This window comes from Elaeis guineensis, chromosome 14, assembly GCF_000442705.2.
Source record: "Elaeis guineensis isolate ETL-2024a chromosome 14, EG11, whole genome shotgun sequence".
Lineage (NCBI taxonomy): Eukaryota > Viridiplantae > Streptophyta > Magnoliopsida > Arecales > Arecaceae > Elaeis > Elaeis guineensis.
In genome coordinates this window covers 53,175,541-53,192,563 of record NC_026006.2, presented here as the reverse complement: position 1 = coordinate 53,192,563, position 17,023 = coordinate 53,175,541, and the positions used below count along the sequence as shown (strand labels likewise).

The 17,023-nt window shown below is 41.3% G+C and overlaps 1 protein-coding gene across 2 annotated transcripts in view; it reads left to right on the top strand.

Annotated features, from left to right (window-relative positions):
- Nucleotides 1-9,833: 9,833 nt before the first annotated feature.
- The window catches only part of LOC105057601 (ferredoxin-dependent glutamate synthase, chloroplastic), a 45,319-nt gene continuing 38,129 nt past the window's right edge, over nucleotides 9,834-17,023 (top strand). The window contains exons 1-4 of one of the 2 annotated variants that reach the window (XM_010940252.3): nucleotides 9,834-10,336; nucleotides 14,082-14,394; nucleotides 14,858-15,300; nucleotides 15,450-15,581. In XM_010940252.3, coding sequence (XP_010938554.1) covers nucleotides 10,058-10,336; nucleotides 14,082-14,394; nucleotides 14,858-15,300; nucleotides 15,450-15,581 — 1,167 coding nt within the window. In that variant the 5' untranslated portion in view covers nucleotides 9,834-10,057. The remainder of the gene's footprint in view (nucleotides 10,337-14,081; nucleotides 14,395-14,857; nucleotides 15,301-15,449; nucleotides 15,582-17,023) is intronic. The other variant, XM_029268260.2, reaches the window with a different exon arrangement.

Genomic DNA, 17,023 nt, shown 5'->3' with positions numbered 1-17,023 from the left:
TGTCCCGTGGAGGCGAGCCCTTTTGTGGCTGATCGACGTATTTTGATTGTTTTTCTTTTGTTTTGTTTCTTCTTTCTTCCTGCTGCATCGCATGGTATTGAAAAGATCTTGAGAGGTGGTGTCCTGACCAGACATCCACCCAACAAATAGAATCAAATATTTGAATATAGATCAAATAGTTGTCTATCCATATCCACATCTATTTTTTGATATATGTAGATATGGATACGAATGTTAATTAGATACTTAAATTTCTATTTATATTCAGATAGATTCGGATATAAAAGTGGGTCTGGATGGATTTTATACTATCCAATTTCACCGCTACAACCAAGGGTCATATTTGTTAATGACGAAAGGGTGCGAACTAGCTTAATTGATAATATTAATTTTATTGATACCAAATGTCTGGGTTTGATTCTATCTGTTTTCCATTTTAACAAGCTTCCATTCACCTATCGGAGAAAAAGGTTGCAGACCCATTTGTAGCATAGATTTCAATCATCCACCAATAAGCAGTCTCTATTTATCACATGAATAAGGTAGAGCCTTTGGATTTGAATTGAGTTGTTCAAGTGGCACGAGAAGTCTAGATAAATTAATAAAAATTTCCTCCATTTTTTTGGGGTTACGGAGCTAAGTGGTGGATAAGGGTTGAATTTTTCATGAGAAAGAACACATCGTTCTTCCTGCAAATTTACTATTGAATTGTATATTACATAAGTCTCAAAGTACTTCAAACTCTATCATTCGTTCATCTACGTAGATCTCAATGTAACTAATACATAATCCAATGATGGATTTGCATAAAGGAAGATGAATCCTTCTTTCATATAAAAGATAGAAGACAATCCGATAAGTCATAGCTGACTTTGCAGCTGACCTGAAATTTTAGTAATTAGTTCATCCAATCTTTTTTGTATTAAGGAATGCTGGTCCTTATTATGGAACATATCATTATGGTATGGGATAGCTAACTACCAAAGATACTATATATTATAATATGAGATGACTGGTATTGAATATATTATTATGGCACGTAATGACTACCATGGAATACCATTGCAGCATAGAATGATATGAGAAGAATATCTATTTCCTGTCTATTTTCCTTATTTGTTTCTCTAAATATCTTGGTATCTTTCTGTAGTTGTTCTTTCCTCCATTGTTTTATTACAGCTGTTGTTGTGCATTACTTTCTTTTTTTTTTTTTATTCAGTCCTATCAATCTTAGGATTATAATTATTGTTGTGGAGGTCATCCACCATCTGACCCAATCTTTCCTTCTCGGGTTGCAGCCGAGCACTCACCGACGACTCGACAATATTATCTCGGATGCTAGAAAAAGATCCAAAAAAATTGAGATAAAATGACTATATGTCATCGACTTCTATCCGATCTCCTGATTGGATATTTATTGATCCCAAGGTCGGAATCTAATCGATGATAGAAAATGGGTTTCAATAACCTACACAGGTCCTCAATTTTGTATCGATCTCAAGTCATCAATTCATTCGGTCAAGTGGGCGACTCTTAGAATCTCTCAATAATTTTCAGAATATAAATACGATCATCTATGACTAATAATCTTAATTCACAGGTTAAAATTTTAGAGAAAGAATTCTCTATCCCAATAGTTTGTTAGGTTGAGATTTAGCAATTTAGGAAATTAGGATCTAATAGCCTATCAGATTCTGATATAACAACTTACAACATCACTTCTATATAAAAAGGTAATAAAGGAATCCTTAGATAAGTTGGACTTTTGAGAAAAATTTTGTTTTTGTTTTTTCTCTTTTTTTTTTTTTTTTCAAATTTTGATTAATTTAGACATCGAAAGATTCTTCATCGGAGAACTTTCGATGAGAGTGAATTTTTCTTACAAATTTTTCTTGACGTCCCAACCACTGGATTAGTACCGTGTCTCTGAATCGAAAGGAGTTCGATCACAATTACATTCGTCCTGAACCAGAGTCCGCAACAACAATTATATTGTAAGATTATAAAAATGCACATCAATAAAAGGCTCCTGACCCTCTTTACCAAACTTTTCAGTGATTCAGTTAACAATACCAGGTAGACAAATACTTACCTAGTATTTCTTTTAATCAGAATAGCTTAGTATCAGCTGAAATGACGCATGTTACCTCCTAACGTGGCAGGGACAAGAAACTCAATTGCCAGAAAGATTTCCTCCACGGCAAGGATTTTCTTTTCTATGCAAAACGACAACAGATTGAATATACTGTTCATACGTAATATCAAAATTACCAAAATGATCGAAACCATATAGTTTGTCCATACGCATATATACTGGGAAAACGAATTCAGGCTTCAAAACACATCCGGAAATGATTAAACAAAGCCAAAAAAAAAAAATCACATATAGATTTTTTTTTGGTATAAACGGACGATCATATCAGTCTGATGCGAGAACAGCCCAAAAAATTAAGATACAAAAAATTGCATAAGTCCAACGGACAATCTCCTCCATATCTCCAGATCCGATCGCTAGAATGGTCAGCAACAAAAGCTGTCATCCAGTCTGCTACAGTATTAGTCTCTTGATAAACATGCAAGACTCTGATTGCAGTAGCATGACGAAGAGAGGTCCAAATATTCCGGATAAGAAGATGACCTTCGGGCTGCATGCCCAGCACCCTTGAAGCCAAGCAATGATAGTGGCAGAGTCATCCTCAAGGAAGATCTGCTTCGCATGAAGCTGCTACCTGGCAAAGATGACCTTTGTCCAGGCAGTATGAAGCTCCGCACTGGGGATAGAAGACTCAAAGAGATGGGAGAAAATCTACCATCAGAGCTGCGGATAATAAACCCAGCTCTGCCTCTTCCATCTCTGACGCTGCCATCGAAGTTTACCTTGATAAACCCCAAGGATGGGGGATCCCAAAAGATAAAAAGAACCCTGTGGGTCGTTGTCGAAGCAACCAGGGAGCTCCAGGGATCGGAGGTGTCAAGAACCAGAGTGGCAATATCAAACGGACAATACTCCTGAGCAAGACAGACAGCTATGTCCAAAATTCGATGAGCAAAAGTCACATCACCATCAAAGATGAGGGTGTCCCTAGACAGCCAGATCTGGTAAGCAATATAAGCCAGCTACTCAGCAACAGCGATCAATTTGTCACTCATGCTCTGACGAATCAAGACAAGGAAGGAATCCAAATAGGGATCAGTACTCGTCACTCAAGGAGAACCACCCACCTGTCTCCAAATAACCCTCATCCTTACGCAGTGCAACACAACATGCTCTACGGACTCATCCTCTATCCCACAAACTTGATAAGAGGTCGGAACCTCCATGCCTCTATTCCTAAGAAGAGCCCAAAGAGGAAGCCAGTTCCAAGCTAGCTTTCAAATAAAGATCCTCACCTTGGGATGGGCAGCAACTCACCAAATCCAAGTAGTGTCAATCCTCCTAGTAGATGCTGGTGCATACAACTGGGAAAGGTCCCTTAACGAGACCCTAAGGCAGCAGGAACACTCCCAAACCCTCGCATCCTGAGTGGGGTGCATAGGAATGGGGATGGTAATGATCCGCTCTACAAGTGGACCCCCAAAGAGCTGAGTAATCTCCTCTCTTCTTCAAATGGAGCCATCAGTAGTAATGAGGTCAGAGACTCTCATGTGGTCATCCACCTCAGTGCTGATGAGGGTCGGCTAGCGGGAGAGAGGAACGTCTGAAATCCAGGCATCCTAGATCACCTCTATCGATCGTCCATCCCCAATAAAGTATCTGATCTAGTCAATAACATCAAGTCCATGGGTGCAAATCTTCCTCCATATGAAAGAGCAACCTTGGGGAGCATGGATGGGGATCCAGAGGCTTCAGCCGCTATAGCGGGCCCTCATCACTCTACTCTATAAATAGTTAGGCTGGATCAGAAATCTGGTCGCATGCCTCATAATCAAAGTCTCCCACCTCGTGATCACCAAGGAGTGGATCCCCGGGCTACCATCCCACATGGGCTGGCACACTACATCCCAGGAGAGAAGATGAACATGATGACGATCATAGTTGGAATCCTACAAAAAGTTGTAAAATTGCTACTCTATCTCTCTGATACAAGCAACTGATACAATTGTATTCATCAAGAAGTATATCGAAACAGAGCTCGGCATCAATCTCACCGTAGCCATCCTGTTCATGAAGGATAGGGCATCCGCCTGCCAACCCTGAAGATGCTCGTAGACCTGCTACTCTAGAGATCTGCACTCAGTCCGTTGGAGTCGATAACTCATGATCGAAACTCCAAGATAGGATAGTATCTAAGTCTGCTCCCAGATTTCTAGGATCTCCCTAATCACCGATCTAGCTTGGGGCTTCATTTTCGGGCTAAAGATGACCGCAGACTTCTGGATGTTGACCAGCTGGCCCAACGATCGACAGAAGGCCCTGACAATAGAGGCAAAGCGCTCCATATTCTAGGTGGAGATGCGTCCAATAAGAAGACAATCATCTGCAAAGAGATGGTGCGAGAGAGGTAGGGCATTAGGGGGTAGGCCAATATGGCTCCAAGATCTGCCCCTGAACCGTCGTTCACAAAGCCTTGGATAAAGCATTGGCACATAAAATGAATAGGTAGGGGGAGAGAGGGCAACCTTGACGAAGACCAACAAAAGAGAGGAAGAACTCCGTCGAAGAGTTGTTGATCGAGATGGCGAAACTCGAGCCCTCAACATAGTCTATGATCCAATCAATCCACTTGTCCCCAAAACCCAGCTCCTGAAGCGTCCGTTGGAAGAAAGGCCAACATCTCTGATCATAAGTCCGCTCCATATCCAACTTGATCGCCATGAGGCTGCGATGACATGGCGCTCTCTGGAGGTCATGCATAATATTGTCAGTGATAGACTAACCTGCAACAAAAGCACCCTGCTCTAGGCTAATCAGATGAGGCATCCATGGCTTCAGCCGTCCCACCAGGACCCTCGCACACACCTTGTAGAGGATGGTGCAAAGATTGATAGGCCTGAAGTGCTTTGAGAGTGAAGTGTCAGGTCGCTTCAGAATGAGGGTGATCAAAGTCTGCTTCCATACCGTCGATACACCCCTGGACTGGAAGGCCACCTACACCGCCTCCACAACCTCCCTCCGAATGATCGACCAGTACCAACGGAAGAATAGTAGAGGAAAACCATCAGGCCCTGAGGCATTATCCTCTCTAAGAGACCAAAGGGCATCACACACCTCCTCAAAAGACATCGGACGGGTCAAAGTGTCATTCTCCTGCACAGAGATGAAAGTCACCTATTGAGCACCGGGGATGGGGTGGTCATCACCAAGCATCATCGTCCATCGATCCTTAAAAAGTGAAGGATCTCTACTCGGATCCCTCCACCATCATCCACGACATTGCCATCCCTTCTGCGCAGCTGTTCGATACAGTTGGTGGACCTCCGGATCAAGGTGGATTGTTGAAAGAATCTAGTGCTTCAGTCTCCCTCCCAAATCCATTAGACTCTAGACTTCTATCTCCATAAGGTCTCTTATTGCCTCAGTAGAGAATGATACTCGGAGAGCTTACTGTGAAGCTCCCCTATGTCAAGCTTATGCAAGCCACCATCCTGATCCTCCCTCATCTGTAGCTCCACAATGTCCGCCTCAACTTGCTCAATCTAATGAAAAATGTCACCCGCCTCCAAGTGATTCCATCTGAGGAACCTGCGTTTGGCCAGTTCCAGCCTGTGGATCACCCTATACCTCTCATCTCCATGGATCGGCAACCTCCACACCTCCCACACCAAGTTCTAAAATCTCAAATAAAAGATCCAGAACTTCTCAAACCAGAAGGGGCCCCTGGACCGGTCCAGGCCATCTGTCGAAATAAGGAGCGGCAGTGATCCGAGACAATCCTCGGTAGGTGCTGAACACAATACCCCAGATAACACTGGATCTAATCAGCTCAAGTAAGAACCCAGTCGATCTTCTCCCAAATGCGAGCTGATCCATATCGGTTGTTGCACCAGATAAATTTAGGGCCAGTGAATCCAAGATCAATCAACCCATAGCTACCGATAAACTCTTTGAAATTTTGGGACTCCATGCTATCCCCCTGCTGCCTGCCACCTCGCTTCTCATGGGGATTCATGATGCAGTTGAAGTCCCCAGTCACCAGAGAAGGCACTCCCTACGTCAAGAGTCTAGAAATCTCCATCCAAAGCACCCTCCGGTTTGTATAGTCGGTGCTCGCATAGATACCTGAAAGGAGCCAGAGTCTCTCAGACTGATCCGTGATGACAAGAACCACCTATTGCTTACACCTGTGGAAAGCATCCACTCTGACCAATCCACGATGCCACATCACCAAAATGCCTCCAAATAGACTCTGAGACTCTACAGCATAAGAACTTCAGGCCATAGGGATTCTTTATCTGGTTCAAGCCAACCCAGCCCCAGAAAGACGATCTCACTCAGCACACAAATATCAGGATCATGCTACTGGATCAATCGATCGAAGATCGACCGAAAGGAAGGCTTCTCCATCCCCCAACAGTTCCAGAGCAAGGTCCTCATGGAGAATACTCACCAGGAGGGGGGCCAGCACTTGTATCCCCCTCACTCAGAGAGTCCACCTCAGTCACATCATCCATAGAGCCCTCCCTCTTGGAGGCCGTCCCCTCCTCGTGGATGGCCTGTCTGAGTCTAACCACCACACTGCCATAAGAGGGAACCTCCATCTAAATCTCAAACCGCTGCTCTGACACTACTATTATCACCGGAGCACCTCTTGGCTCTCGACGCCCATCCCCTGGCTCCAGCAGGTCGCACTCCAGTGGGGCCCCCTCTGCCTCCATCATGTCTCTAGCAATGAAGATAAAGAGCCCAGGGCCATGGGGACCCACTAACTCTTCCAAGTCTGTGGGTGATTAGGCGACAACCTTCTCTTTTCCCTTATTTTTCTTTGTTCCCCCTTTTTTGGCCCGCTTCAAGTCCAATTCATGGTTAGTGGGCTTGGCTGGAGCCCGGCCTGAGTCAAGATCAATGGACTAGGCTCGCTTGAGCGGAGCAGCCACCTGCGCATGCTTCTCCACACTCGCTTGGCCCATATTTGATTGGGCTGGGCCGTCCGCCACAGCGCATCGCATAGACATGCGCTCATCCCCGCTTACCGATCCCCGGCCAGCCAGTAAGGCAAAAGGATTCAGCCACGAATTCTTCCCCGCGCCCTTCACTGGCGACGCCACACCCCCTGCCGACTGCCCGACCATCAGCTTCAGGCACGATCGGTCAGGAGATCTCCGCCATGCAACCTTTGCCGGCTAGCTCCAACCATCATCGCCGACCACCACTTTCACTCGATTCAAGCAAGTCTCCATGCATCTCGGTTCAGGCTGACTCACCAGTGAGTTGGGCCTAGTCGACTCGGTCCTCGTGCTTCTCCCATCTACCCATCCCCTAGTCTCAACTCCCACTGGCGGACGGCCAACAATCGAGGTCCAAGAGGAGGGCTGCCATCCTTCGGTCATCCTCCACCTCCTCTAGCCAAAGCAGGTTATCCGGAGCTAGCCTTGCCCCCGATCGACAGGCACTCTCTGGCAGATGGAAGTGTCTATAACAGAGACACACTCCGTTGAGGCACTTGGAAACAAACTGCTGCCAGAAAGGTTTGGCTGGACTGATAACCAGAACCCCCCGTCGTAGCAGGCGGCCAAGGTCAATTCTGATGCATGCACGAGCGAACCCCAGCCACCGCAAATCCGCCGTGCACTCATCAAGGAACATCAGTTCACCGGCCGGCCTCAACACCTTCGAAATGGCTTCCAAGTCCCAGAATTTCATCAGAAGCCGAGGGAAGCGCACCCATACCAAGGCTTTCGTAATCACCCCTTCCACCAGAAAGAAGCCCGACCTCCATGGCTCGAGGGCAAGGGCTTGGCCTGCCACCATCTATGGCCGTCGGAGCACCTAGTCAAGCTCCACTGTCTCTCCAAATTGGAAGAGAAATAGCTCTTTCTCCAGTCCGTACGGCACGATGTCGCCTTTGATTACATTCCGGAGTCGGAACTCCCTAGCCACCAGCTCCGACGACACCCATCGCCCAAAGCTCCTACCAACTATCATAATCGCCTCCCATCACACCGATCGCTCTCGAAAGAACTCTTCTAGGACTTACATCATCTTCGGAAACCATCGAAAAAGCTCCTTCACTTCCTCCGGTGACGGCTCTGATGAAATCCATACAGTCCTCCTTTGTACAGCTCATTTCTAACTCATCTCCGATTTATCATCACCCTTCAGTCGGTCCGTATCTTGCTCGCCACTAGCTACCACCTCGACGGCACCGATAGCCATCTGTACGTCGGCGATCATACTCAAAAAGAAAATACCATGGATCTTAAAGCACACTTGAGAGCAACTTACCCCTCCTCAAAATACAGAACCCCGATTTTTTTTTTTTAAGGTACAAGAAAGCAATTGTAAAATAGAATCCATCAGTACGGTTTAACTTTATAAAGGCCGGAAATTGCACATCTATTTGCCTTTTATCATTGTGAGAATGAGCAAGATTCCCTGCTTTTTGTGCCTGCAGCTCCCACTTCCGTTTCAAGTAACACGTTCGGCAGCCGTGCATGCTTCCCAAAATGCCCCCCCATTTTCCTCGCCCGCTCTTTCTCAGCGAAGCGTCACAAGAGACGTCTCGTTCGCTCGTAACAAAAAACAAATCGAATAAAATAAAACAGACGTCACATTCGGGACTTCCCCCGAATTTTTGGTGAACTGTAGGCGCGCAGAAAATGCTGTGGCCGAGTTAAAACAGCACGGGGTCGCTTCTGATGTACCGTCAGTATGTTTTAAGACCCGGAAAGAAGAAATGAGAATGGGATTTTTTTTTTAATGCACAAGAGGAGGATAGCCTTTTCTTTCCGAACGCCATTCTGTAGTTCTTTCTTTTATTTCCCTTCTAATAGCTGTTATTCTCAGAATATAATTATTAAATTAAAAGTGAAAAATAATAGCTATCACTATATCCGCCCTAACAGACATAAGAAAAAAAAGTAATATGCTCTGATTATCAGTCAGCAAACAAAAAATCATTGTATTTTCATAGTTGCATTGAGGATCCGAGTCTTGAAGATATTAAAATAAATAATGAAAATTTTGAAGGTCCTTAACATCATTATAATATATATGTGTTATACCACCGTGAGCTATTAGATCTGATCATGGATCCATGATAGTATCTCACGAAGTACCAAATTTAATCACATAGATTTATTTTGATGAGCAAAAATTTTTGAGCTATAGTCCTTTCAAGTACAGGTAATGGCCAGTGTAGCCTAATTATTCTATTGACTGGATGGTTCCCATCTAATTATGTATTGAATGTCTAGAGTATTTGAAAATCTTATATGTATTAACGGGCTGTCTTCGAGATATATTGTTGACCAAAATGAGTGATTGCATTTATTTAGAATTCTGTAGCGTAGTTAGATCTAAAAAATTTAAAAGAAAAAAAAAAAAAAGAAAGTCTAGATCATCAATTACTTGTGCAGCAATTTTTTTTATTTTCTTAGGAAACTAACGCCTGAATGGAAACTGGAGTTCGAATTGTATCTTTCATGCGAAAGATACCAACCATTGGATGGTGTAATAGCTGCTTTAAGAGCTGTGCAGATGGAGGGAGGGAAGATACTGAGGGTGCTTTGAGAGCTGTGCGCATGTTTTGAGAGGCGTAATCCAACGGTTGATCATTCTTTCGAGCGAAAGCCGCAACCGGCACCCGCTCTCCCATCGTCCTGCGGCATACCACACCCAAAACTCCAATAACCCCTCCCAGTCCCCAGGGCCAGTTTATCTGAATCGTGTCGTTTCTTCCTCGTTTTCTCCCTGTTCTCGTCTCTGAAGGTAGACGTGAGCGGCGGCGGGCGTTTCCTCTTGCTCTCTCTCTCTCTCACGCACACATTTATCCTCATCTTATTCCCTCCACAGGATTTTTCCCTTTCCTATCCCGCTTATTCTTGGCCTTCTTCCCGATTTTACTGTTATTATTATTATTATCCGCGCGATCCTCGCCTTTCGCCCTGCGATCAGGGAATGGCGGCTCTCCCGCACCCGACCCCTTCTCCCAAGATCCTCGTCCGCTCCTCCCCCTCCAACCTTGCCCTCCTCGCTTCCCACCGGACCCTCCTCCTCGGCGATCTCTCCGCTCTTTCTCTCCGGCCGCAAAGGTCGAGGAGACTCGGCCGGAGGAGCTGGTCTTCGGCGTCCGTGAGGGCCGTCCTCGACTTCGACGTCTCCAGCGCCGCCCTTAATGCATCATCAAACGTCTCCTCGCGCCAGCGTCGACAGCAGGATGATGATCATCGGTCTAAGGTACTCTGTTTTCGATATGCTTGCTGGTTCTTCTACTGATCTCCTCCTGTTCTGCTTCATGGCTTATGTACATTCAAACTTTGAACTTTTTGATCATATATCCGGTCTGAAACCTTTTAGATTATTTGGTTATAGGTGATCCGAAGTGCTTTTAAAGGTTTGGATTTTTTTTCCTTCAGTTATATGATGGAAATTTGCGTACTTTGTACCGGGAGTTGCCGCTTTTTTGATTAATTTTATTCGTCAAAAAAAAATCTACTGAGCTTGTCTGATCAGTGACCGGAACTGTTTGATGTAAATTTCTTGTCTGATGGATTGCATATTACAGTGTAATCATGCTAGACTGGCTTTCTAGATTTATGGTGTTTCTGGTATTGTTATTGAGAATTGACGATGTGAGTTAGGTAGACTGCTTACAAGCAGGGCAACTTTTTGTTGGCTATTGAGATTATTATTTCATGAGTATTGTGAGTAGAGTTGAAGTAAGGGCCTGTTTGGACTGCTGCTATTTGAGCTGTGGTAAGTACACTTTACTGAGATTGGATTTTAGGTAGTCAATTGGATATAAGTGGACTTTGGTGATGTACATAGAGTTGATAAAAGTCCCTAACTTGCTACAGCTTGCAGCATGAAATGATGCTTTTCAGATTATGCTAGAACTGCAAGTAACATCGCGAACTGCAAGTAACATCGTGAAGGACAGGATGATGATTATCTAGTTACCACATTAAATTTTAGTATTCTAGCATTCTGGAGATCATCTCTTTCATTAAAAAAATTGTGGTATAGAAGTGCTTGAATGTTTTAGTGCAAGGAGAAAACTTAGTGCCAAATACCAAGCCTAGGATTTTTTTTTGCAATTCACCTTCTCGGTGATGTATAATTAGGAGATCATTGTAGGGTCATTTGTGCCCTAATTGTGAGGCTTATTATGATGCAAAACAAGTTTGTGCAGTTTGAGGAGATGAAGACATGTTACTTATCTTTACAGAGTACTCTAGGATCATCCATGTCTTTTGTCTCAATTCATTGTAGTTATGTATTGGAGATTTAACTCGCATATCTCCGGTGCTTTTGGTAGGGAAAATAATTATTGCAAAAATTGCATTGTGGAGAGCTTGGGCATTACCTAAAATCATGGTAAAACTCTTGTGATGGTGCTTTGCAGGTAATATCGGCTAAATGATGACTGGGGGCCTGGAGAGTTGGGTTCAAAGTCATACTAAACACAGGCCTCTAGGGTCTGATGTTAGTCCTTAGTACTCTATAGGTGAACATTGGCGTGAACTTTGTCCTAGATCTTGCTAAGATTGTGAAGCATTTTAATTCTATCTTTGTGGGGGTGGATTTATCCTTTCAGAATCATTTAGCCATCCATGCAGTTATGACATATTTGCACTAGAAAAGAAAAAAAATGGTACATCATGCCATCAAAACTGAAAAATTTGGCACAGTATATTGTTGCAATCACTAGAAAGTATCTGCACTGAGTCTCAATTAGGCTTGTCTTTTGACACAATTAGGGAGAAACATGATTGGGGCTCATCACTTATTTCTCAACCAAGCTGGCCCAAATATGCCTTGAATCATGAATGGTTATTGTTCTGTCAGTAAAACTCTTTGTTCTTTCTTTACATTTTATGATATTATTAAGAATTTTTAAGAAATAACCTGATTGGTATTCCTTCACTTTTGACACTCTTACAAAGTAACGGATTTGCTTGACTTTACAAAAGGACTAAACAGGTCCAGTAAGTTGGGAATAGGACTTCTCAAATATACATGCTAACAGGACATTCAATTAATTCAATTATCTGGCTGTTTATGTCAACTTATCAGGTAAATTATAGCTCTCTGCAGTGGTTATAAACTTACTAGGAGCCTAGGAGCCTTATCAAGTTCATTATTTCTAGTTGGTCTAAAATTTGGATTACTTTGGAACACCAAACAAGCCTTGAAACCGTTAATCGTAATAATTGATGATCATTATGGGTATTAGTGGGAAAGATGACCACAAATATTAGGACAACTACATGCTATTATCAATTTAATCTTGAAGAATCGATGCATACTATTTAATTGACATGGACTTTTTCCCATGCAAGCATGTTCTTCCATCTTACCATGAATAAATCCTAGATATCCACACAATCAATCAGCTTTCCTGCTAAATCGCTTGTGTGATTTTGTGATGTAAGATAAAAAATGATCGGCTCAAGACAGCGTTCATGTATCCCTTGCCTGTTTTAGATAATTAATGCAATAATTTAACTCTCAATTTAGAAGAAAATACCGGTCTTTGCTACATATAAGCCAATAACATTTGACTTCTGGAGATTTGGAGTTTGTGTTTTTATTATGCCATGTTCTTGATAGTTGCTCTTTATCTTAATGTCTTCCTGTTTTCCTTTGTTGATATAATTATTTGTTTTACATACATACAGACTGACTTACTGACAGACAGACAGACAGACATACAGACACACACATATTTATACATATATGTGTGCACATATGCATTTTCATGCATATATATGTATATGTGTAGGGTTGGACTATACACTTTAAATTGACTCTTTGGAAAAGGTGTTCAAGATTCAAGATCAATGATGAACTACCTAAGTTCAAAATCCAAATTGTTGAACATGGTTCTATACTGCAAAAAAACACCTAGAAATTGAAATGCATATATTTTGGTGGCCTCAACCTAATTATCAAGTAGGTACAAAAACGAACAGTTTTAGTAGCGTGATGCTATGTTTTAGTATGATCTAATTATCAAAACCTAGTAAATTTTAGTCTATTCATATCTTAAGATCCATAAAGTGGATTTTCAATTTACGTGCTTTGTCATGTATTTTAATAAACTAATATAGTAGATATGGTTCATTTTTGTACTAACTTGGTGCATAGGTTAGAGACAACCAAAATATGTAAATTTCGGTTTCTTGGCATTTTTTGCAGTGTAGATCCTGTTTAATAATTTGGATCTTAAATTTGGATAGCCAATTAGTCAAGGTCTGCAAATCGGTAACGAGAACCGTACTCGTACACTACCTATTTGCATGGTACAATCGGTATGATATGGTACAAATACAATCCATATGATATGGTGTGCATGCTGTACCAAGGCAAGTTTCCAAAACTCTTCCTCACTCCTAGCTATGGTACTGCACAAAGCCAGGTGGTTCCACTCAGTTTAGACCAATATAGATTGGTTTAGCTGATATACCAAACCGAACCTCAGTAATATACTGGTCCCTTTATAATATGGTATAATATTGGTTCCATATGGGGTGGTATAGGTTGGTATGGCAGACCTTGCTATCAATGATGTTAAAATCGTTATCTCCTTTTGAAGGAGTTAATATAAAATGTATAACCCAACTCATATCTATTAATTTATATATGGAAAAGTGATGATATAATCTATATCTTCTTGTCTTCCAAAAATGTAAATTGTGAATTCCATGCTGTAAAGTGACAATGGTTGAGTTGACACCCACATTGTGCTTATTACCTGGGCTGGTTCCATTTTATTTTTGTTGAGCCAATATGCATAACCATATGACAAACATCAAATGTGAAATTTCAGTAATTTTGGCCTAGTTGGGTTCCATCAAATGCATCTTCTAAGTAAATATAAATCACTCTCACACGATAAGTCTAATGTATATTTGTCAATTGCTAATCAAAGAAATTTTATTCTATTCTATCTTGAATCATATAATTCATAAATTAACAGGTTGCAAATTTGAGTGATATCATATCGGAGAGAGGAGCTTGTGGAGTTGGATTCATTGCAAATTTGAAAAATGAACCTTCCCATAAGATTATTCAAGATGCTCTTGCAGCTCTTGGCTGCATGGAACATCGTGGAGGTTGTGCTGCAGATAATAACTCTGGCGATGGGGCTGGACTAATGACTTCAGTTCCATGGGATTTGTATGATGACTGGGCCAGCAAACAAGGTCTTGCTTCATTGGGCAGGTTTAATACTGGTGTTGGCATGATTTTTCTTCCCCGAGAAGAAAGGTTTATGAATGAAGCAAAATCAGGTAATTCCTGAGGAATAACTTACTTTTATTTTCTTTTAAAATTTCTTCTCTCAAGCTTATAGATTTCTTTATTTCCATTCTTTGTGCCTCCAGTAACATCTGTTTCTTTCATTCTTCTAGATTTTTTTTAAAAAATGCTTTTTAGTTAGCATAAAGAAATTCTAATGTTTCAGTGGTGAAGGATCACATGCCAGTATGTATTATAATCATCGATACCATATTTTCAAAAAACAATTTGTCATCTGTTGAATGATTCCTGCAATCATTTTCACTTGGATGGTACTACCTGCTTTTCTAACTCCTTTTCGGGTTAGGCTTCTATTTATATTCCTAATTTCTTCTTTTCATCATCTTCTATTAATAGATATCTTTAGCAATTGTAATCATTGTTTACCCCAGCTTAAGATTCAGGTTCAGTAAACATATGTGCATACACTGAAGTTATCAATATGTTTTTATATAGTTATCATGAAGACATTTTCAGAAGAAGGTTTGGAGGTGCTTGGGTGGAGACCAGTTCCTGTAAATACATCAGTAGTTGGTTACTATGCAAAAGAAACCATGCCTAACATACAACAAGTGTTTGTCAAAGTTTCAAAAGAGGAGAACATTGATGACATTGAAAGAGAACTATACATTTGCCGAAAGCTGATTGAGCGAGCAGTAAAATCTGAAGAATGGAAAGATGAGCTCTATTTTTGTTCTTTGTCACATCGAACAATTGTATACAAGGGCATGCTTCGCTCTGAGGCTTTGGGGCAATTTTATTTGGACCTCCAGAATGAACTTTACAGATCATCTTTTGCCATCTACCATCGAAGATACAGCACAAACACTAGTCCTAGGTGGCCTCTTGCACAACCAATGAGGTTACTTGGTCATAATGGAGAGATCAATACAATACAGGTCAGATTTTTTGTCTTGATTGTGTTGGAAATTTAACACTATGAAATTTTCAGTTGCAATTCTTATTATGAAATTTTTAATAGATATATTTATTATGAACAGATTATGTTATTCATTGGAATATTTCTGATAAAAATGTTTCTTTATAGGGCAACCTGAACTGGATGCAATCTCGAGAAGGAACACTAAAATCCCCTGTTTGGCGTGGTCGTGAAAATGAAATTCGTCCATATGGAGATACAAAGGCATCTGATTCAGCAAATCTTGATAGCGCTGCAGAGGTGACTTCACCACTCTTTAGATCACTTACCACTTTCAAACTTCCAATGTAACTTGTTGATCTGAAGGTTGTAATAGTATTTATACTACCTTGATCTAATCATTTGAAAGTGTAATTAAGAAAAGAGAAGATCTGAATAGTTGAAAGGCCATTAAAAGTTCATTTTAGTTATAAGGCCTGTATATGATCTTAAGCTATGAAACCTACCCAGAAGCTGTACTTAATGATGTTATCAACTAGATAGCCTGTCATAAAGGTGCCAGTTTACCTTGTTGGTGGTCTCTTGGTGTTATACCTGAGACATGGGTTTGAGTTCCACCTTCACCAGGGTTTTGGGTGTTAGTGGCATTTGTGGGAGTCTGCCCCCATTGTGTAGGCAATTACCTACAGGCCTCTCCTACACACCCGTCATGCCAACACATACATGAGAGAAAGAGATAGAGAGAGAGAGAGAGAGAGGGGATAAAATACCCAGGTAATATCCAGGGAATTCAATTCTTGTTAATGTTATGACAATGTTGAGTTTAATCAGTTAGGAATCTGTCATCTAGTTAGCAAAATGAAGTTCCTTCCATAAGTGGAGATTTTGGATTCTACTTATTTGCATATAAAAAAAAAATCATTTTAGAAGTTGGTGATAATTGGGCCTTGGGCTTTAGGCATGTTGACTATTGAGTAACACATGTGTTTTTCTTTTTCATGCATAATGTACCATTGCTTCATGTAACCATGCTTGCATGCGTTAACCTCTGAGGACAAGCCATTCTTTGAACACTTTGTTGGAGGTAAAGGTAAAACTATGATCAGGTGACCTAACTTTGTAGACTTGGTTAAGTTTTTCTTTCAAGCTAACCAAGAAAATCATCTACTGAAACAAATTGTGATCATTTCTAAATTGTCTACCTCCTGGGACAAGCATTCTACTATTACTGTAAAAGAGATACAATATGATGGCTACTTTAGACAAAGCTATAAGTTTATAAAAGAACAGTGTTATGGAGGGCGAAAATTGCAAGAGATATGCTTTCAAAAATATTTGGTTTTGTATGTACTAGCTGTCTCAAGATGAAGAACAATGCTGTGAACTACAGATCAAGGACAAGGTTGCTTTAATTTATTTGTCTTGAGAGTTATTGAGTTTAAATTTTGCCTTTCAATTTTCTTCAGAGTATTAGATTTATATCCTGAGTTTGTAATACCTGTATGTTCCATATTTTGGGGTAGCACATATCGTGAGACTATTTGATAATTGATCAGAATCTCTTTAACAGGATCAACTGGTATAAAACAGGGCAAGGTTATGATGGAATGTGCATTCAGTGAAGTTAAAAGGTTATTTAAGTAGATCCATGGCTTCAGTAGCTAGTCGTCAAGCACTAGAAAACTCAAAACTCAAAAGCATTCGAAGCTGGTAGTCTGAGATGTAGTGAGTCTTCATATTAA